We start from the raw sequence: 22,170 nt of genomic DNA, 5'->3' as shown, positions 1-22,170 counted from the left end.
CTCCCACGTGGCACCGCCCCTTGCCTCAGGAGCTCAAGCTCCGGCTACTTCCTTGTTCCCAGCTTATCTCACATAGCCCTGCCCACTGCCTCAGGGCTTCTCCATATCCAGCCCATCCCAGTTCACCACGACTCTGCCTACCACAGCCCCTGCCTCGACTTCCAAAATACCCAGATCTTACCCTACTCTTGCCACAGCGCGCAACCTGGTAGCTGCCAACATCAGACAGTCCCTCACACCCCACGAAGCTCCTTCTTGTGGAAGCTGTGGAGGGCTTCTCACACCAGATCTTGCCTTGTTTAGTTTGGATTGGGTTGCTTGAAATGCATTTGCCAACGAGGCGGGCTCGGTGCTCTAGTAGATGAAGTTCTGGTCCTGAAGTCAGGATGACCCTAAGTTCAAATCCAGTCATACCCATTAACTAGCTGTGTGAGGCTGGGCAAATCACTTAATGTTTCTGAGCCTCAATTTCCTCATCTGCAAAATGAGGATAATGGGAGCAGGGTTGTGAAGATCAAATGAGGTGATATGTGTAAATTGCTTTGCAAACCTTGAAGCTCTTTTTAACTGACATTTTCTCAAAACTGGGATCAAAGAGAGGCAGCAGGGGAAGGATTTTCCTTACGGGTTCAATTCATGGCATCTGCTGGGTGCAGCAGATAGGAATTGCCACAAGGCGCTCAGCCCAAAGATGGGGGAAAGGAGAGCCAATGGCTCAGTCTTGTCAGTTTTAAGGATGAAGACAGTCAGTCAAAGGCTACCCTCACCCATGTGGTAAGGGGTAGGCCACAGGCATGGGGAACCTGTGGCCTCGAGGCCACATGTGGTCCTCTAGGTCCTCAAGTGTGGCCCTTTGACTGAATCCAAACTTTATAGAACAAATCCCCTTAATAAAAGGATTTGTTCAATAAAACTTGGACTCAGTCAAAAGACTGCACCCAAGGACCTAGAAGGCCACAGTTGCCCCACCCCTGGAGGGGATCCAGAGGGTTCTATGTTAGGCAAAGCAAACTTGCTCAAAAGACCTACTCAATGATGTCTCTATTAGAACTGGGCATGCCCAGAAGCCCAGGTTATAATGCTGCTATTCAGTCATTTTCATTTGTGTCTGACCCCATTTGGGGCTTCCTTGGCAAAGATACTGGAGTGGTTTGCCGCTTCCTTCTCTGGATCATTTGACAGATAAGGAAACTGAGGCACACAGGATTTAGTGACCCAGGGTCACACAGCTAGTAAGTATCTGAGGCCAGATTTCAACTTGGGGAAATGAGTCTTCCTGATTTTAGGCCCAGCACCGTATCCACTGCACCACCTAGCTACCCCTCCAGGTTATAATAAATATTAGCAATTATTATTATTGGCACTGGTTCTACCTTTAGGGAAAACTTAGCTCTTCACCTCTAGTTCTAATTAGCATCTTAACCTAGTGGGATCATTAGAATTAGAGCTGGAAGGAACATTAGAGGTCATCTATTCCAATGTTCTCATTTTACAGATGAGGAAATGAGACTCAAATAGAGTAGATAACCTGCCCAACATAGTAAGTGGATTCAAACCCAGTTCTTCTGACTCCAAATCCAGGGCTATCCCTACTGGTCCACACTGCCTCCCTCTTCTTGGCCGATAGTGGGTGCTCTGAGCCTGCCCCAAGCATGACTGCTCCCCACCAGAGCTCCAAGTGACCTAACTGGTTTTCTCATTTTAAAATTGACACCCTCTTTGGAGTCTCTCGCTACATTTTTCCTCGTCTAGGAATAGGTAAGGGTTGCAGGAGGCCTTTCCTCTCCTCTCCTCTCCTTCCATGCCTCCCCTGAGGTGATGAACACTCACTGACCCCAGTGAACTGGTCACACATTTTCATGGCCCAAGCTGTTAACTTCACCTCCTTTTCATTGATGCCCCTTTTTCAGGCATCTCCAGGACAGTGGTGTTCTAGAATCCCAGGTTATAACTGGAGACAGGGTATTGCAATAGAAAGGGGATTTGACTCATAAAGAGACCAGTATGACTTTGCAAGAGAAGATTGGACTAGATCTTCTTCAAAGCATCTTCCAGCTGTGTGATTTCATAGTTGATAATGTCACAAATCCCTCACACACAAGGCAGATAGATGGACAATATGCACCCAAAGTAAGAAAGTTCTTTCATCGTGGCAGGTTGTGTGTGTGTGTGTGTGTGTGTGTGTGTGTGTGTGTGTGTGTGTGTATGTGCAACATCCCCTCAATGCCACGGTGATGGACCCAGTCCCTTCTCTGTGTATCTACGCAGTGTGTGTGCTCAATGGACAGGAGTTTGCCGAGGGGGTCCAGTGGAAGCCTGACGGGCAGCCCTGCACTACCTGCTCCTGCCAACAGGGGGTTCCTGTGTGTGGGGCTGTGCCCTGCACCCCGCCTCCCTGCCAGCATCCCACTCAGTCCCCTGGTGAGTGCCCTGCTACCCGGATCTCTCCCCTCGGGTGCAATAATAGCCTCTGTTCAAGCTGGGGCACCTGATCCCCTGCCCAAGCCCCACCCCAGGTGACCCAGCTTCTCCAAGAGATGCCCCTCCTTCCTCTTCCTTGGCTCTGGCCTCACTCACCCAGCCCTTCCCAGGTGCCTGCTGCCCTGGGTGTGAGAGCTGTACCTACCAGGGACACATCTATGCCAACGGGCAGAACTTCACCGACCCCAGCCGCCCGTGTGACATCTGCCACTGTGAGGTACTTCCCACTAATGCTGCCTCCTGAAATGTAGCGCCCACATTTGTGTGTGAGATCGAAACATAACCACCATGGCAGGGGATTTTCCTCCTGCTGCCTTTTTAAAAAAAAATGTCTCATTGTTGCTCTTAAAAAAAAATCTGCCACTTCTTATGATTTCTCCATTTTCAAATCAGACTTCAGAAACTTACTAGCTATGTGACGTTGGGCAAGTCATTTAAGTGATGTTTCCTCATCCGTAAAATGGAGAAAATAATAACACCTCCCCATGTTGTTGTGAGCTTCAAATGAGATAATATATAAAGCATTTAGCACAATGCCTGGCACCTAGCAGGTGCTTAATAAATGCTTGTTCCCTTCTCTTTCCCCCAGTCCCCCCTCCCCCATAGAAACCTTCCTGGTAACAAAGATGTAGTTTTCAAAAAATCATCAGCCATGTCTAGCAATGCGTATTTTTTTCTGCATCTTTAGTCCATCTCCTATGTGACAAAAATTCTTTGCTCTTCAAAAAAAACCAGTATCATTAAAAATATGTTTGTAAGGGTGGGACCTTTCCCTTTCCCAATACTTATTCTATTCTCCTTACTCCCAGGGTGGAACAGTCCTGTGCTCTCTGGTTGAATGCCCACCCACAACCTGTAGCAGGCCCCAGAAAAGACCAGGCCAGTGTTGCCCTAGCTGTCCAGGTGTGTACTCAGTGACTACTGCCCAGAGCAGCCTTCCCCAGCCGCCCTGCCTCCCCCTAAGGCCAGGTTGGGCCAGCTGCTCTGCACTCTCTCCCTATTCACAGAAGCATGCTGTTCATGCACATATCCCTTTGCAAACCTTTTCCAGCTTACATGTTCTCTCCTTGGTTAGCTCAGGGCTTTGCAAAACCTTTTTAGTCCTATGAATTCCTCAGGTCTCCAAAGATGGGGGGGGCAGGGAGAGCAGGGATGTAGGTTATCCTCTCCTACCCTCAGCATCTAGCCATCCATTGACAACGCCATCTCTTCACTCATCCTCCCACTCGGCCTCCTGGACAAATGCTTTTATGCACACCAGAGCTGAAACTACCTTGGGGTAGGCAAGAATTTGCCCCCAGGGCACTTCTTCTCCCTCAGTCTATGCTACATTGGGGTGTGCCCCCTCTCAGGGTGCCATCACTGCTGTGCCTCTCTCCCAAGCTTGACCTTTTACTTCATTCCCAAGAAATGTCAGGGTTGTCCTCCTGTCCCAGCGTGACAGCATCTTTTAGACAAACTTCTCTTCTGCCACACTAAACTGTCCCTGACCCAGGAGAAAAACAAAAACAAAACTCTACTCTTGGCTCTGATGCACACACATAAATTTACATCCCTAGGAACAAGAACCTAGCTCTCTTTCCATAGTTATCACACCCATATTATCCCTGGTCCAAACTGGTACAATGCCCTCCACTAAGGAGGACCTAAACAAGCATTTGTTGGATTGGATTGGGCTGGATTGAGTTGGCAAATGGAGATATGGACACGCAGAATGTGGGGACATCTTCTTCCTATGATACCTCAGAATGTCTCAAAGCTCCTGCTGCTCGGCCCATCTCCCTCTGTGATTACCTATTTACTCTGTATGTATCTTGTATGTTCATAGTTGTTGGCACGTTGTTTCCCTCATTAGAATGTGAGCTCCTTGAGGGCAGGGACTGTTTTGTGCCTTTCTTTGTAGGGCCAGCACTTAGCACAGTGCCTGAAACTCAGCAAGTACTTAATAAAGGCTTGTTGATTGACTGATTGGTGTTGAAAGGGAGTCCGTCGTGTTCTCTCCTTGGCTCCCTCAACATCTCTATTATGTCTCTTTTTTCCCTCCCCACCCTTCACCTGGACCTTTGGGATAGACTGTCTACTGGAGAATCAGGTATTTGTGGATGGTGAGAGTTTCCCGCATCCCCGAGATCCCTGCCAAGAATGCCAGTGCCAGGGAGGCTGGGTCCGCTGCCAGTCCCGTGCTTGCCCAGGCGCCCCCTGTGCCCACCCACTGCCTGGCTCCTGCTGCAAGAGCAAATGCAATGGTGAGGTATGAGGGGGGTGAGTTGGGAGGAGCTGTGGGGTTAGAATCCTAGCAGGCTGTGGGATCTCTCAGGATCTGACAGGGCTCTTCAGAGGCTGCCTAGGGCCATGGAGAGGTTGGGAGCATAGAGAGGTTTCAGAGGGCTATCTAAAGATAATCAGGTGCTGGTGGAGAGAGCAATGGTGGATTAGGGAGGTATGGGACATCTACATTTAACCCTTTGATACTCCCTTCAGGCTGTGACTTTGCAGGGAAAGAGTATCCCAATGGAGCCGACTTCCCCCATCCTACAGATCGGTGCAGGGTCTGCCATTGTATTGTGAGTCTGGGCCCTGGGGATGTAGGGAAGGAGCGGGGTCCTCAATAGCAAAAAGGAGGTGGGGAGGAAGGCGGTTGGGGGAACCTTTGGGGGAAGATCCCTCTCTATCCCCCGCCCTTTGGACTAGCCTTGCTTGAAGCTAGGAAGGCTTCTAGAAGAAGGGAGGGCCAGAGGATGTCTATCTGTCCATTTGTCTTATCTCTCTGTTCACAGAATGGGAACGTGCAGTGCCTGACACAACGCTGCCCTCCCCTGCCTTGCCCAGAGCCTTTCCTACCTCCTGGAGAATGTTGTCCACAATGTCCAGGTACAGAGCCAACCACCTCCACTATTCTTCCTCCTGTCCCCTTTTGGTCATGTTCCAGCCTCTTCTGCCCCTCAAGTGGAGGGCTGAGAAAGTGGGATCTAGATGGGTAGGTAGGGGAGAGGTTGGGAGCTGCCCTGAGCCATTAGGAGGTCACCTCTATTGATTACCCAGTCCCAGCCTCCATTATCCGACTCTTCATGACCTCAATTAAGGTTTTGTTGGCAAAGATACTGGGATGGTTTGCCATTTTCCTTCTCCAGTTCATTTTATAGATGAGGAGAAACTGAGGCCAACAGGGTTAAATGACTTGCCCAGGGTCACACAAGTAGTGTCTGAGGCGGGATTTGAATTCAGGTCTTCCTGACTCCAGGCCCAGGGTTCTATCCACTGTGCCACCTCGCTACCCCACGTGCATCATATGATTACAGATTGAGAGTAGAAAGGGATCCAGAAGGTCATCCAGTCTAACTGCCTTATTGTACATATGAGGAAACTGAGGCCCAGAGAGATAAAGTGACTTATCCCAGTTTATACAGTTAATAAGCAGCAGTCAGAATTTGAACTCAAGTCCTCTGACTCCAAATATAATTATTTTTCCATTGTGCTTTAGGTTTAGAGCTGAGTTGTAAAGGACTTTATGAATTACCTAGTTCAACTCCCTTATTTTACACCTCAGAAGGAATTGAGGTCCAGAGAGATAAAGTCAAGTTGAATCAACAAGCATACACTAAGCACCAGGGCACACTGAATAAAATGATTTACCCAAGGTCACACAGGGAGCAAGGAGGAGAACCCAGGGTCCCTGACTACAAATCCACAGCTGCCATTCTGCATATGTCTCTGGGTCCCAGCTCTCCCTGTGCCGTGGTTCATTCCCTTAGTGCCCCCAGCTGACTGCTTGATTCCTGGGATGCCCTCCGCCCATCACCAGCAACACTTCTCTCCACCTGGGGACCCTTGTCACCGATGCCTCTGCCTCAATGGTTCCGTTTCCTGCCAGAGACTGCCTTGTCCCCGAACGTTCTGCACCCACCCCCTGCAGGGGGACTGCTGCCCCTCCTGTGATGGTAATATCCCTCTGTGTGTGAGGAGGGGGAGGTAAGAAAATCTGGGGGGAGGAGGAAGCTGAGAAGTCTTTTGGGGAACTGTCCTCTTCTGACTTTCTCTTCAGGCTGCTTATATGATGGAAAGGAGTTGTCCAGTGGGGAACAGTTTACCTCCCCAATGTCCCAATGTCAAGTCTGCCTCTGCTGGGAGGGCAGTGTCACCTGCGAGCCAAAGTCCTGTGCGCCTGCCCAGTGCCCCTTTCCTGCCCAAGGGTCCTGCTGCCCAGTCTGTGATGGTGAGCGCCCCTGGGGTACAGAGTGGGGGTTGGCTAAGGAATGCAGTTGGGAGACTGCTGGAAATTGGATCATCCTTACTTTTTTTAATTGTGATAGAGTATCTGAAGGGTCTTAACGTGGTATGTAAAGGAAGTCACATCAAGGTGAGGAACAGACAGCTTGGGCCAGTCCCAGCTTTGTTACTTATTAGTCAATCAGTCAGTCAGCAAGCATATTAAATAACTATGTGCCAAGCACTGTGCTAAGAGCTAGGGACACAAGGAAAGGCAAAAACCTAGTCCTTGTCCTTTAGAAATGTCCATTCTAATGGGGGAGACAACATATCGATACATAGGTACATACAAGTGTGTGTGTTTGTGTGTATGTATGTATGTGTTTTCATGAAAGTAACAAAAAGGGCGAAGCTATTAGTTGTGTGACTTTGGAGACCTCCCTGGCTCTCAATTTCTCCATGTTTATATAAAATGAGTAGGGTTAGACTAGGTAAACTCTTGGTTCCAGCTCTATGTTGTAAAATTTACTCAATTAAATTATGATTGCAGTAGGATGTGAGCTCCTAGAGAGCAGAGACTATTTCATTTTGTCTGTCAGTCTCCAAGGCTTAGCACAGTGTCTTGTCAAGGTATTTAACAATGCTCATGGAAGTGGACCCCTGACCCCTGTTCAGGATTTAGGATGGGTGGGGGAAGGTGGCATTAATTTAGGGTTGCTGACTGGCATTGTAGCTTTATTCTCTACCTCCCATTCTCCATCCTGTTCCCTGCCTGGGCAGTGAGGCAATTAACTTCGGATTCTCTGAAGGAGGGCATAGAGTACAGGGCAGGCCCAAAGGCTCCCTCCTCCATGTCTTCTTCCTCTTTGTCCTTTCATTGTTGATTCTCCCTAGGTTGTGAGTACCTGGGGGAGCCATACTTGAGCGGCCAAGAGTTCCCAGAGCCAGAAAAGCCATGTAACCGCTGTACCTGTATTGGGGGTTTTGTCTCCTGTGGCCGCAGACCCTGTGACCGACCAAGCTGCAGCCACCCACTCACCTTGCCTGGGCACTGCTGCCCAACCTGTGAGGGTAAACATTATTCAGTTGTTTCAGTCCATCCGATTCTTTGTGACCCCATCTGGGGTTTTCTTAACAAAGACAATGGAGTTGTTCGCCATTTCCTTTTCCAGTTCATTTTACAAATGAGAAAACTGAGGTAAACAGGGTTAAGTGACTTGCCTAGGGTCACACAGCTAATAAGTGTCTGAGGCCAGATTTTCACTCAGGAAGATGATTCTTACTGACTCTAGGCCCAGCGCTCTATCCACTTAGCCACGTAGCTGCCCAGAGGGCAAACATGGTACCCCCTTTTCAAGGGGCTCTATGATGTGGCCTCAACTGTATCTCCCCAGCTTCTTCAGAACGAAAACCTTCTTCTGTCAGGACATGCTTCACTGACCCCTACATTTACCATGTTTCTTCCTGAAGCTAAATATTTAACTCCCTCCTGGTCAACAAGCATTTATTAGGTGGTTATTATGTGCCAGACATTGTGTTAAGTGCTAGAAAGGCAAAGAAGGCCTTGCCTTCAAGGAGCTTCCATTCTGACAGAGGGACAGTATGCTAACTCCTGGATATCTACCCAATAAATTAGAGATGATCACAGAGGGAAGGTACCAGCATTAAAGGGGACCAGGGAAGAGGCCTCTTGCATAAGACAGGATTCCAGCTGAGTCTTGAAGGAAGCCAGAGAGGCCAGGAGAGGGAGGTGAGGAGGACATGCTAGGCATGGGGGACAGACAATGAAATGGCATCAAGTTTGGAGATGGAGCATGAAATATGGGGAGCAGGAAGAGGGTCAGTGTCACTGATCAGAGGACGTGGAAGGGCTCAAAGTATAAGAAGACTGGAAAGGTAGGATGGGGCCAGACTGTGAAAGGCTTTAAAAGCCAAACATGATTCTGTATTTGATCCTCCAAGTGATAGAGGAGCCATAGGACCTTATTGAATGGAAGGTGAGAGCCGGTGGGGAGGTAGACTTGATCATTTGATAGCTTAGTGGGGAATGGCCTGGAGTAGGAAGAGGCTTGAGGCCGGGAGAACAACCAGCAGGCTAATGCAGTAATCCAGGCAGGAGGAAATGAGGGCTGCCATAGGGTCAGAAGAGAGAAGGGGCATCTATGGATGGTGCAAAGGTAGAATTGACAGTACAAGGCACAGATTGGATGGGGTGGGGGTGAGGGAGAGGGAGAAGTGGAGGATGGCACTGAGGCTGGGAAGGGCCACCGGGAGGATGGCAGTGCCCTTGACAGTTACAGGGAATTTCAGATAAGGAGAGGTTTTTGAAGGGACAGATAACTAGTTCTATGTTGGACATGTTGAGTTTGTGATGTCTACAGGACATTCAGTTCTCATGTCTTGAGAAATATCTAGCTCCTCCATCCCAATTTATCCCCTCTAATTTATCCAGCACATTTCTTGCATAGACATAGTTGTTTGCATATTTTCTTCCCATTAGAATGGAAGCTCCTTGAAGGCAGCCTTTCTTGGGTATCTCCGGCATCTTTGAGGCTTTTAAAATGATTGATTTATTTATTTGTTTTTAGTCTTCAACATTCACTTCTGTAAGATTTTGAGTTCTCAATTTTCTCCCTCTCCCTTCACTCTCCCGTCCCCAAGACGGCATGCAATCTGATATAGGCTATACCCATATAATCATATTACACTTCCACATTAGTCATGTTGTACAGAAGAATTAGAACCAAAGGGAAAAACCACAAGAAAGAAGAAACAAAAAAAAGGGAGAGAGAGAGAGCAAATAGTATGCTTCAATCTTCATTCAGACTACATAGTTCTTTCTCTGGATGTAGATAGCATTTTCCGAGGCTTTTCTTCATCCTCCCAGTTAGTTTTTACTACTTCTGGAAATTCCTTTGTCAAAACTTTGTATCCCTTTTCTGTTTACTTTTCTAGGTAGGAGTTATGTCTTCCAAGGAGGATGTAAGGTCCTTAAGTGGAAAGATTGTTTCATTTCTGTCTAGATCGTCATCACTTCATTTGTTGCTGTTGAGTCATTTTTCAGTCGTGTTGGACTCTCTGTGACCCCATTTGGGCTTTTCTTGGCAAAAATACTGGAGTGGTTTGCCATTTCCTTCTCCAGCTCATTTTACAGATGAGGAAACTAAGGCAAAAACAGGGTTAAGTGGGGGCAGCTAGGTGGCGCAGTGGATAGCACACCAGCCCTGAAGTCAAGAGGACCTGAGTTCAAATCTGGCCTCAGACCAAACACTTGACACTTACTAGCTGTGTGACCCTGGGCAAGTCACTTAACCCCAATTGCCTAAAAAACAAACAAACAACACCAACAACAAAACCAGGGTTAAGTGACTTGTCCAGGGTCCCACAGCTAGCAAGTGTCTGAGGCTGAATTTGAACTCTGAATTTGAACTTCCTGATTCCCAGCCCAGTGTTTTATCTACTTTACCACCTGGCTGCCCCCATCACTTAATAGATGCTTCATAAATATTTGTCAGATTGAATTGAATGACTGAAGAATGGGGGTGGGGATTATTTCTCCACCATTCTGTAATTCTATTTACACTGATTTCAGCTTCTATAGTTCCTTCCCTTGGAATGTCCTTCATCTGCACTCTGCCTACATGATTCCCCCCCATTCTTCAAGGCCCACTTCAAGTCCCACCCCTTCCATCAAGTATTCTCTCATTACTTCAACCCACACTGATCTCTCATTTCCCATCTATGCCCAGACTTGAGCACCTGAGTCTGGTTTTTCATGTGTATTTTTGACTCCTCCAACTAGATGGTAAATTTTCTGCGTGCCAAGACCATGCCTTAAATTCCTGTTGAGCTGAACACACAGTGGGACTCCAAGAATACCAGTTGATTCACTGTCTTTGGTTCGTCTCATGGTTTCTCACTCTTTATCCTCTAGGTTGCTTCTATAACGGGGTCACTGCTGCCCTAGGAGAAAATTTCTCAGACCCAACTGACTCTGCTTGCTCCTACTGTACCTGCCAAGTAAGTGCCATCAGGCTTAAGGGGCCACTCTTCACTTGGGACAAGTTGGGTGTCTCACTTCCCTTGCCAAGGAGACTTTTTCGGATAGTGGTAGGATCTTATGGCTTGGAGATCTCAGAGCAAGGAGAGGGGAGGGGCGTCCTCTGAGACACAGGAAGAGTTGGTACCTGCCTGGGGATACCCCGTGAAAAAGAGACAGGATCTATATGTTGTCTCATCCATTAGAGAGTAAGGTCTGCAAGGAGAGGGGATGTTTTTGCTTTTCTTAGAATGCCTTTGTTGTCGTTCAGTCGTTTCAGTTGTGTCCAACTCTTTGTGACCCCATTTTGGGGTTTTCTTGGCAAAGATACAGGAGTGGTTTGCCATTTCCTAGTTCAACTCATTTTACAGATGAGGGAACTGAGGCAAACAAGGTTAAGGGACTTGTCCAGGGTCACACAACTAGTAAGTATCTGAGGCTGGATTTGAACTCAGCAAGATGAATCTTCTGATTCTAACATTGTGCTATCTATCTGCCCATGAGAATTCCCTAGCATTTAGCCTAGTGCCTGGTACATAATAAGCACTTAATAAATGATTGTTTACTGATTAGACCCTAGGTCCTGGGGTCTGAGGGGAGGAAGATTTAGGGGTCAGAAGGTTCTCAGATAAAGATGAGATGTGGGGCTTACACTATGGAGGAGAAGGGTTTCTTTGAAGGGGGAAGCTTGAGAAGGTGGTGAATGGGTGGGCTTGAAGTTAAAGAGCTGGGCCCTGTTCTTTCTCCCCCAGGCAGGCTCTGTGCAATGCCTAAAGAAGCCATGCCCACCGGCTCTCTGCTCTCACCCCACCCCAGGGCCCTGTTCCTGTCCCAGCTGCCAAAGTGAGCTCTCTTCATCCCCACCCAGCTGCATACTCATTCTCTTTCCTACTGGAAACAGAGGTAAGAGGGTATGGTTGAAGCTTGGGCCAGCTTTCAACCTAGCTTATTTCTGCCCCACAGGCTGCAGTTTTGAGGGCCATGAACACCAGGATGGAGAAAAGTTTGAAGGTCCAATGGGCAGCTGCGAGCAGTGTTACTGTCAGGTACCCTGATCTATGGGCAGGCCCACTTTAGTTTGGAGAGTGAGGAGCCAAGCTATGATTGAATTCCAATATCTGGGACAAATTCAGTTGAGTGTAGGAGGGGTGAGACGGGGGGAGATAGCCCCCAAAGACAGTCCCCAAGAGGGAAAGTCCAACTCTGGGTGCAGTCATGGGGGGAGAAGAGGCCACCTCTTTCCTTCCCCACCTTTTGTTAGCCCATGATCCTATTATCTCTTCTTTTCCCACACCCCACCTTCCTCTCCAACCCCTCTGGGGACACAGGAAGAGAGAGAACCTTGAAGTGTGGGAATAGTGGTCTTTGGACCACAACAAGGAGAAAATGTGCCCCCCTCATCATGTCTGGTGCCTGAGAAAGCCTTGGCTGCCCCACCCTAATCATAGCTCTCTTAAGGAGCTGGCATGGTTCTATTCAATGAATTGGACAACCCCTATGCTCTTATTCCTCACTGAGGGGAGGGATGGGGCAAAAAAGGGAGAGACTGATCTCTCATCTTCCATAGGCTGGGAATGTGTACTGTGAGAGGGTGCAATGCCCTTCACTACCCTGTGGCCTCCAAGTGACAGAGGCTGGGACCTGCTGCCCCCGCTGTAGAGGTACTAATTCCCACCCATTGGATTTTCCTCATTTCCCCATGCCTCAGTTTCCCCTTGCTTCCTGTTCCTAAACCCCTTGATTTTCCAGTTGCCCAAACTCCCTAACAATTAGATTGATCTGAAAGTGGAAATGGGTGGCTGGTTTCCTCCCTCTCACTTGAAGAGGTCTTTGAGCAGAAGTTGGATTTGCTTTTTCAGGAGGAGGTTGGGCTTGGATTATCAATTAAGTCCCTTTCAGCTCTTCCATGAGATGAGTCTTTGATCCGCAGACCCCTTCTTTCCCCTCAGGCCTCCTCCAGGGCCTTCCTTAGGCTGGGCAGCTTTTTCACCTTCAGGACCCTTTCCCAATGAACACAGATTCCCTCACAAATGCCTACCTAAGCAGCAAGATCTGTGCCTCATCTCCCTTTCCTTCCTTGAACCCTGTGCCAATCTAGAGATGGAAGGAGCTAATAGAGGTCAGGCCCTCAGACTGCCCATCCCCTCACATTTTCCTGCAGGATGCCTGTCCCCAGAAGGGGAACACCCTGAGGGCAGCAGCTGGACCCCTCTGGATACTCCCTGCTCATCCTGTATGTGTCACCAGGGCATCATTACTTGTGCCCACATCCACTGTGTCAGCTCCTGTGCCCATCCCCAACAGGGGTCTACAGACTGCTGCCCACTCTGTGATGGTACCTGAGGGTCAGGGTTAGGAAAAAATGGAGTAGCAGGGCTCGGTGAGGGTGGCGGAAGGGAGGAGGCTGGGCTGGCAAGGTTTACTGAGGTCTAGGACTCCTGCCTTCAAAGGCTGAGATCCAGTTGTCTTGACTTGTCTTGCCACTGGACTCTGATGACTCTGGAGGAGTGAGTGAGGCTGACTTTGCACAACTCTGCCTCACTTGAACCCAATTCACGTGAAAGTCAAGATATCACTCTCATTGGTCCTCTTTGAGAATGAAGGACAATCCGGGGGCTTCACCCAATTTCTACCTTGTAGTAGCCTGTCTCAGATTCCGTGCTTCACTCTCCCCTTCGTCCCCAGCTTCTCAGCTGGGTTGGGGGATGAATAAAGGAAGGGGTGCTTCTCAGGCAGTGCCCTGAGAGAGGGAGACACTGTTGATCTTTCATTCATCCCAGACTGTGTACATGAAGGCCAGACATATAGGCCTGGGGAGAGTTTCCAGCCAGGCAGTGACTCCTGTGAGGTCTGCAACTGTGAGGTAGGGAAGCACCTGAGTGGGCCAAGTGGGGTGGAATACATGTAGTTCAACATACCATGAGACTGACACACATATAAATGTCCCCACGCCACCCCATTTCCTTCTAGTTATCACCACAAGGCACCCCACGCCTACGGTGTTACCGGAGACACTGTCCCAGCTTGGTGGGCTGCCCTCCCAGTCAGCTCCTGCCTCCTGGTCCCCAGAAGTGCTGTCCAACATGTGCCCGTGAGTCCCTCAAGCTGGCAGTGGGGAGGCCAAAATGGAAGGGTGAGGAGGGGAATGTGGGCTATGACATGTTGGGGGCTGCTGTTTCCTGCTGGTTCAGGATCGGTCCCTAGCCCCAGCCTCTCTCTCTGTCTCCACAGAAGCCCTGAGTAACTGTACTGCTGCCCTGCTGGGGAGGGAGCTGACCCCACCAGACCCCTGTTACACCTGTCAATGTCAGGTGAGGCCCACGCTCCAACTCTCTCAGAGCTTGAGAGTGAAAGGGGGCTCTTCTCTGGCCCAGCAGCTCTGAGAGCAGAGCTCCCCTCCTCCTGTCTTCCCTGTCTTCTGGAGACTGAGGGGTTGAAGATAAGAAGCACTGGATTTGAAATCAGATCATCTGGATTCAAATCCAGTCTCGGCTACTTACTACTTGTGTAACCTTGAGCAGTCATGGAACCCCTCGGGGCCTTGGGTTCTTCATCTCTTGGGACAAGGGTATTGGACTGCATGGCCTCTCAGGCCACTTCCGGCTATGATCCTGTGGTACCTCACCAGAGTTTTCTTGGAGAACTCTAGCTGTTCCCCAACTCAGATAGATGTTGCTAAGTCTCCTGAGTTCTTCAAGTCCCCTTCTCTCCTTGGATGCTGCCACCACCTTGGTACAGGTCCTCATCAGCTCACCTTGATTACTGCAGTAGCCTGCTGGTGGGTCTGCCTGCCTCAACTCTCTCCCTGCTCTTGTCCATCCTTCATTCAGCCACCTAAGTGATTTTCCTAAAGCACAGGAAACCTCCCTACTCATTAACTCCAGTGGCTCCTTATCACCTCCAGGACCAAATACAAAATCCTCTAATTTGGCATTTAAAGCCCTTCATAACCTGCCTATCTTTACCTTTCTAGTGTTTTTTTTTTCTTTTTTTAACTTTATTTTAAAAAAATTTTTTTTGGCAATTGGGGTCAAGTGACTTGCCCAGGTCACACAGCTAGTAAGTGTCAAGTCTAAGGCCAGATTTGAACTCAGTTCCTCCTGACTTCAGGGCTGATGCTCTATCCACCGTGCCACCTAGCTGCCTCCTTTCTAGTATTCTTAAACCCTGATCTCATGTGCTCCTTGTTCCAGTGACACTGGCCTCCAGACCAGCTGAGGGGCAGCTAGGTGGTTACCCATAAAGCCCCAAGCCTGGTGTCAGGAAGATCTTATTTCAATGTGGCCTCAGATGCTTAATAGCTGTGTGGCCCTGAGCAAGGCACTTAATCTCTGTCCACCTCAGCTTCCATATCTTTAATATGGGAATAATAGTAACACCTACCTCCTAGGGTTATTGTGAGGATCATGAACAAGACTCCCCATCTCTTTTTTTGTCTTTTCTTTTCTTTTTTTTTTCCATCTCTTTTCTTTGGCTATCTCCCCATTCCTGGAAAGCTCTCTCTCCTCAACTCTGCCTACTAACTCCTCTAACTTCCTTTAAGTCCCAGCTAAGATCCCATCTTCTACAGGAAACCTTTCCCAATCCTACTCAATTCTAGTACTTTCCTTCTGTTAATTATTTCCTATTTATCCTGAATATAGCTTTTTTGTACATATTTATTTGCATGTAGTCTCCTCCATTAGACTGTGAGCTCCTTGAGGGCAGGGACTCGCTTTTGCCTCTTTCTACAAACCCAAGTACTTTGCACAATGCTATGCACATAGTAGGTGCTTGACAAGTCCCTTCTAAACTGGTTCCTTTCCCCACTCTTCCTTGTTCCCAATCTCCATTTCTGCTGTCCATCGCTCACTGTACTCAGGACCTGACTTGGCTCTGTATTCACCGAACCTGTCCCTGGCTCAGCTGCCTTCCTGCCGACCGCCACACTGTCCCAGGGACCTGCTGCCCTACTTGCCGTGGTGAGTAACCAGCTCCCTTCCCAAGCTGCCCAGCTACCAGCCCCTTGGCAGGATCAGTGAGTGGGCCATAGCACCTGTGGGTAGGAATAAGAGTTGAGGCCTCCTCCTTTGCAGAGTGGAGATGACAGAGGGGGAAATCTTACCCTCTGACATTTGGTCAGAGTTTCACGAGCCTGGCCTGGGGTTGGGTGCCTTGAGGTGTGTCTGTGGAAGCTCAAAGCTTGTAACTCTCCGAAGCCTAATGGGATTTTGCTCTCCCTTCCTGTAGGGAAGTCCTCCCTTGCTTGGATGAAGAACTGTATACAGAAGAAAGAGCACTAGATTGAAAGTCAGAGGCCCTTAGTCTGAAGCCCAGCTCAGCCATGTAGTCAGTCAGCCAATGAACATTTACTTATTAAGCACCTACTATATACCAAGCACTGTGCCAAGTGCCGTAAAACCTTTACACTCTTGGACAAATTCCATAGCCACTTTGGTGGCTGAGAAAACTGAGGCTCAGAGGTAAAGTGATTTGCCCAAGTGCACAAAAGCAGTAAGTGGGACAGCTAGGGCTTGAATCCAGATCTTTTTGACTCCAAGTCCAGTAAACTTCCCACTACACCATGCTGGCCATGAGGAGGGGGCTATATGTGGGGGTGGGGGGAGCGCAAAATTGAGGAGGGTCGTGGTCAGAGTTGTTTTGAAGGACCTCTAGAATGAAGTAAGGGTGTGAGAACCCTGAATCCCAGATTCATCTCCCAAAATCATGTTTTCATCCATGTTGTTATTCAGTCATTTCAGTCGTATCTGACTCTTTGTGACCCCATTTTGGGGTTTTCTTGGCAAAGATACTAGAGTGGTTTGCCTTTTCCTTCTCCAGGTCATTTTACAGATGAGGATTTGAGTGGGAACAAAAGACAAGCAACAACAACAGATATAACAACAGATATAATATGATAGCTATCTGGAAAGAATTGAATGGGAATAGAAAGGAATACACCTTTCCCTCAGCAGTTCATGGTACTTTACAAAGACTGACCATATATTAGGACATAAAAGTTTTATAATTAAAAGCAGAAATATTAAAAGTATCCTTTTCAGATCACAATGCAATAAGGAACTACAGAAACATAGATTAAAAATTAATTGGAGATTAAACAACCTAATCTTAAAGAATGAGTGGGTTAAAGGACAAATCATACAGTCAATAGTTTCATTAATAAGAATGACAATATTGAGACAGCATATCAAAACCCGTGGGATACAGCAAAAACAGTAATCAGTAGGTAATTTACACCTCTAATTGTTTCCTTCCTTCTTTCCTTTGTGTCTCCCCAGCCCCCAGCCCTTCTTGCTCCTATAAGGGCCATGTGGTGCCCTCAGGTGAGCACTGGGTGGTGGATGAATGCACCAGCTGCTCCTGTGTGGCAGGCACCGTGCAATGCCATAGTCAGCACTGTTCTCTGATTACCTGTGACCCTGTGAGTGCCCAGGAATCTCCAGGGCCTGGAGCAGGGGTGGGGAACCTACAGCAAAGAAAACCAGAACATTCTTTGAAGTTTGGATTCAGCGAAAGGGTGGAACTTGAAGACCTAGAGTGCCACATGTGGCCTCAAGGCCGCAGGTTCTCCACCCCTGTTCCATGCTAAGGAAAGGAAATTTGCTTGCCCAGATAAACACAACCCTCCTAGGAGGCTTTCTATGGGAAGGGCCCTAGGCACTGGGGGTTTTGGCAAGGGATATAGACCCTGTGGATATGGCTAAGCAGAGAGGGAGGGTCCTGCTCTTTGTAGGTGCCTGGGACATCGGAGGGGAAGAACTTCACAGAATCCACACAGGCTACCAAGACCACCCCTCCCTAGCTAGACAAATAACTGCCTGAGAGTCAGGAGTCTTTTAGAGATCCTGGGAGAGTCCTGGAAAAACTCTAAGTTGGCATGTCCCATCTTAAAGAAGGGGTCTGGGCCCAGGGACAGAACTCTGAAGGCACCAGCCTGTGTGCTGTGGGAAGGTATAGTGCCTTCTATAAAGTGTTTCCTTGATCTGGGTTAAAACCAAGAGATAGGGTTCTAGACCCTACTCCCTTGACCATGTTCAGTGAGGGCGGGGGACTAGATGCTAGGTCTAGGGTCCCTTCCAGCTCCCAAGTACTGTGGTAGATTTATGATCTCTGTGGATTGAGCTAGGAGGAAGCCCCCGTCCTGGATCCCGGGAGCTGCTGTCCCCGCTGCCTGCCCCGCCCGGCTTCCTGCCTGGCCTTCGGGGACCCGCACTATCGCACCTTCGACGGCCGCCTGCTGCACTTCCAGGGCTCCTGCAGCTACGTACTGACCAAAGACTGCCACAGGGGAGACTTCAGGTGGGCCCCTGGTTAATTCCTATGCCATCTCCCACTCCCAAGGTCGGAGTCCCCCGGCAGCCTTAGAATCCCCTTATACCTACAGCATCCACGTGACCAACGATGACCGGGGCCGGAGGGGTGTGGCCTGGACCAAGGAGGTCACCGTGCTCCTTGGGGATGCCGTCATTCGGCTTCTGCAGGACCGAGTGGTCACGGTGAGGGCGGGGTTCGGTCAAGGGGCAGGGGCTCCCGAGGTGCAGCCCAGTGTGGACGCTGGTGGGAAAGGGCAGAAGAGGGAGGGAAGTGAATATTCCACAGGTACCCACGCTCGCTGTGATGCTTGTCCCAACTACCCCAGGTGGATGGACACCCTGTATCCCTGCCCTTCCTGAAGGAGCCCCAACTCTACGTGGAGTTGAGAGGAAGGACCGTGTTCCTGCATGCCCAGCTGGGGCTTAAGGTTGGAACGAGGGGACTAGACTAGGTCAAGGAGGGACCGAGTCTGGAGGGGTGATGGTGCTTGGGACCAGGGGTGGGGAGGGGGACGCAGTAGCCTCGGAGAAAGTGGGCGTTTAGTTCTAAGATTCGTGTTCCCTTTATCCCTTTCACCTCCACCCACCAACATGCATAAAGACGGACATGCTTAAGTTGTGTAACCTCTCGGTGCCTCAGTTTCTTCATCTGTAAAATGAAGGGGTTGGATTAGATGGCCTCTGAGGTTTCTCCCAGCTCTGGTTCTATAAGTAAAACTCTTTCCTACGCCCTGATTAATAGAGTAGGTGAAAACATGATTAAATTTCTAGACACGTGTAGAAAATGTGTTTGAATTTCTGCAAACGTGTTTGCCTTTCACAGCCAGGACCCAGATTCAGGGACTATTTTAGCTGATGGCATCACATTCACGAGTTCAGACACGCTTCTTCTTTGGAATAGAAGCTTAAGTAACACAAACTTATCCCTAGTATATGAATTTGCGCGTTGCTCTTCCCTATGGCCTTTGGCCTTTCCTTCTAATATTAACAAGAGTATTGTTTGATTTCATAAGATACCCCTAGAGTGCTTCCTCTCCGGGTCCCGGGGCTCCCCCTACTGTCCGCGGCCCTCCTCCCTCTCCTCTCCCCGCAGGTGCTGTGGAACGGGCAGTCCCAGGTGGAGGTCACCTTGCCAGGCTCATACCGAGGCCGAACCTGTGGGCTCTGTGGGAACTTCAACGGCTTCACACAGGATGAGCTCCAGGGCCCCTCCGGGCTGCTCCTGCCCTCGGAGGCTGCCTTTGGCAACAGCTGGCAGGTGAGAGCACCTGCCTGGGGGGGGGGGGAAGTTGGGGGTGGGGGGGGTGAGCACACAGGGCAAGCCCCTGCAGAGGCAGCAGATCTAATGGAAAGAGTATTGGGTAGAGTAAGAAGCAGCCAAACTCCATCCGAATCCCAGCGAGGTTCGTTCTGTGCTGGCAAAGTGAAGACTTCTCTCTCCTGCTGATGAGTTTTCAGGGATTGATTGGTCGTACAGGGGTGTTTGGGAAGCATCTGTAGTGTCCAAACTAGATGTATCAATAGCTATTGGGGGGGGAGTGGAACTGACCTATGACTTTGTCACTATAGAGAGCTCCTAGTGAGAAACCTCTTGTTACAATTGATTGATTGATGATTGATTGATTGATTGGCAGCAACTAGTCTTAGACAGCTGTGGGCACTAAGAGATTACAGTCACACAAACAGTATGAGTCAAAAGCAAGCCTTGAATACAGTCTTCCTGATTCAAGGGCTTTCTCTGTATCCATTACATCATGCTAATGAAAATTAACTTTAAAATATGTGTATATATGAAAAATATATATGTATATACATATACACACATATATTTTAAAGAGCACTGGCCTTGTCAGATTTGAGTTCAAATCTCATCTCCAACACTTACTAGCTGTGGCCATGGGCAAATCACTTGACCTTCCTGGGCTTCCATTTCTTCATTTGTAAAATGGGGGTAATAATCCTTGAACAAAGTTGTGGTGAGGACAGAACTTTGAACATTAAAATGCTGTGGAAAATGAGTGGTTATCCAGGATGCAGACAAAACCAGATAAAGCCTCCAGGAAGATAAAGGGGAGAGAGAAGAAGGGGTAGATGGATATGTGGCTCAGATCTAGCACATGCAATGGGTGGGCATTGACCTTTTTCCTTTGGTGTAAAGTCTCTGGAGTTTTCTTCTTTGCATTTGGGCCTGGAGTCAGAAGATCTGAGTTCAAATGTGGCCTTAGAGACTTACTAGCTGTATGACCCTGGGCAAGTCATTTAACCTCTGTCTGCCTCACTTTCCTTCTATGTAAAACCACTTACTTCCCAGGGTTGTTGTGACAATGAAATAAGCTGTTTGTAAAGCACTTTGCAGACCTTAAAGGACTATATAAATGCTGCCTATTATTGTTATTATTATGCAATAGGCATGGGGATAGGCTAAAGCAGCCTAAAAGAAAAAGCCTTGGACTACTACAAGTAGTGATATTCTATGTGATATGCTAAGAGATATTCAATGCCTACTATGTGCTGGGCACCGTACTAGTCAACAAGTCTTCAAACATTTATTAAGAATTGATTATGTCCCAGGCACTGTCCTAAGCACTGGGGATACAAATCCAAGGAGAAAGAGACTACTAGACACTGGGGATACAAAACTGAAGAACAACCCAGCCCCTGCCCTCAGGGAGTTTATAATCTAATAGGCTAGATATAGTGTGCACACAAATAAGTTATGATATGTCCTAGACTGTGAGGGGGTTGAAGTGAGGTGGAGACCAATGCTCTATGAAAATCTGAGAGGGCAAAGATCACATTCAGCTGAAGAGATCTGAGAAGGCTTTACAATGAAAGTGGCCCCTCAGAGGCTTAGAAAGAGTATTTCAATAGGCAGAAATGAGAAGGAAAAGCATTCCAGGGACAGGGGGTGACTTTGTGACTGCCTGGTGGCCAGAGAGGACAAGATAAGGGAATAAGCCAGTAGTCCAATTGGCTGGAACTTAAAGAATGTAAAAGATAGTGATGTGAAATAGGCTGGAAAGGTAGATTGGAGCAAGACTGTGCAGCCCTTCAAATTACAAGCTGGACGGTTTGTGTTTTATTCTGTAGATACGAGGGAGCTATGGAAGGTTTTTGAACAGGGGAATGACAATGCTAATGCAGTCCTATGCATCAGTCTAGTTTAGACAATGGAGTCTGGAAGCAGGGAGATGCATTAAAAGGCTTTCAGGTGATGGCCAGTGTGTATAGAGAGGAAGGTACAGATATGAGATTGTGAAAGTAGAATCATCAAAATGCAGTAGATGGGAGTGGAGGGGTAGGGGACGTTGGGTGAGGGAGAGGGAGAAGTCTAAGGTGACTGAGGCTTCACGCCTGGGAGCCTGGATGGTGCTACCTTAAACAGAAATAAGTTGGGAGGAGAGGCACATTTAGGGGGGAAGATAAATTTAGTTTTGGAAATGCTGCATTTGAAATGTCAGTAGGATGTCCACATGGAGAAGCTGAGCAGGCAGTGGAAGACATGAGACTTGAACTCAAGATTTGCTGGTTGGATCTAGAGAATCTGCAGGAAGGCCTTGCTTGGATGGATGAGATCACTAAGGGGAAAATTGGAGAGAGAGAAAATGGGGCTGAGGACATAGCACTGAAGGACACCCGCAGTTGGTAGGTCAGAGGACAATGAACCAGAGAAGTTGCTTAACCTGAGTCTCAGTTTCCCTGCATGTAAAATGGGGATAATTATATACATCCACCTGTCATGAAGCAATGTTTGGAAGACAAAGTGCAAAAAAACTTTGAAATACAAGTGTAGTGTGCAGATATCACAGGTATCGTTATGACCTTTTTGATGTTCAATTCAACAAACATTTATTAAGAATCTGCTATGTTCCACAGTATTCCTACGGTGCTGGGCAATAGGAATACAAAAATAGTTCCTACCACCAAGGGGCTTCTCTTTCACTGGATATGGTCATCTTTGGTATTTCCTTCTTCTAGATCCCAGAAGGGCCTGGGCTCAGCCACCCATGTGCCCCAGGCCGAGAAGTAGATCCATGCCGGGAAGCAGGATACCAAGCCCGGCGTGAGGCCAATGCCCGCTGTGCCATGCTGAAGTCATCAGTGTTCCAGCGCTGCCACAAAGCTGTGCCC

General features: G+C 48.4%; 1 protein-coding gene across 1 annotated transcript in view; it reads left to right on the top strand.

Moving 5' to 3' along the window:
• The window catches only part of KCP (kielin cysteine rich BMP regulator), a 29,293-nt gene that overhangs the window by 5,808 nt on the left and 1,315 nt on the right, over nt 1-22,170 (top strand). Inside the window, exons 9-32 of the mRNA XM_027840176.1 lie at nt 2,269-2,421; nt 2,592-2,698; nt 3,291-3,384; nt 4,554-4,727; nt 4,963-5,045; nt 5,259-5,352; nt 6,234-6,419; nt 6,524-6,694; nt 7,582-7,758; nt 10,622-10,707; nt 11,479-11,569; nt 11,690-11,772; nt 12,294-12,387; nt 12,888-13,061; nt 13,507-13,589; nt 13,697-13,817; nt 13,958-14,037; nt 15,588-15,687; nt 17,005-17,147; nt 17,853-18,025; nt 18,111-18,222; nt 18,366-18,467; nt 19,133-19,297; nt 22,018-22,166. Coding sequence (XP_027695977.1) covers nt 2,269-2,421; nt 2,592-2,698; nt 3,291-3,384; nt 4,554-4,727; nt 4,963-5,045; nt 5,259-5,352; nt 6,234-6,419; nt 6,524-6,694; nt 7,582-7,758; nt 10,622-10,707; nt 11,479-11,569; nt 11,690-11,772; nt 12,294-12,387; nt 12,888-13,061; nt 13,507-13,589; nt 13,697-13,817; nt 13,958-14,037; nt 15,588-15,687; nt 17,005-17,147; nt 17,853-18,025; nt 18,111-18,222; nt 18,366-18,467; nt 19,133-19,297; nt 22,018-22,166 — 2,995 coding nt within the window. The remainder of the gene's footprint in view (nt 1-2,268; nt 2,422-2,591; nt 2,699-3,290; nt 3,385-4,553; nt 4,728-4,962; nt 5,046-5,258; nt 5,353-6,233; nt 6,420-6,523; nt 6,695-7,581; nt 7,759-10,621; nt 10,708-11,478; nt 11,570-11,689; nt 11,773-12,293; nt 12,388-12,887; nt 13,062-13,506; nt 13,590-13,696; nt 13,818-13,957; nt 14,038-15,587; nt 15,688-17,004; nt 17,148-17,852; nt 18,026-18,110; nt 18,223-18,365; nt 18,468-19,132; nt 19,298-22,017; nt 22,167-22,170) is intronic.

This window comes from Vombatus ursinus, unplaced genomic scaffold, assembly GCF_900497805.2.
Source record: "Vombatus ursinus unplaced genomic scaffold, bare-nosed wombat genome assembly UNPS02014839.1, whole genome shotgun sequence".
Classification (NCBI taxonomy): domain Eukaryota; kingdom Metazoa; phylum Chordata; class Mammalia; order Diprotodontia; family Vombatidae; genus Vombatus; species Vombatus ursinus.
This window is presented reverse-complemented; position numbering and strand designations above follow the sequence as displayed.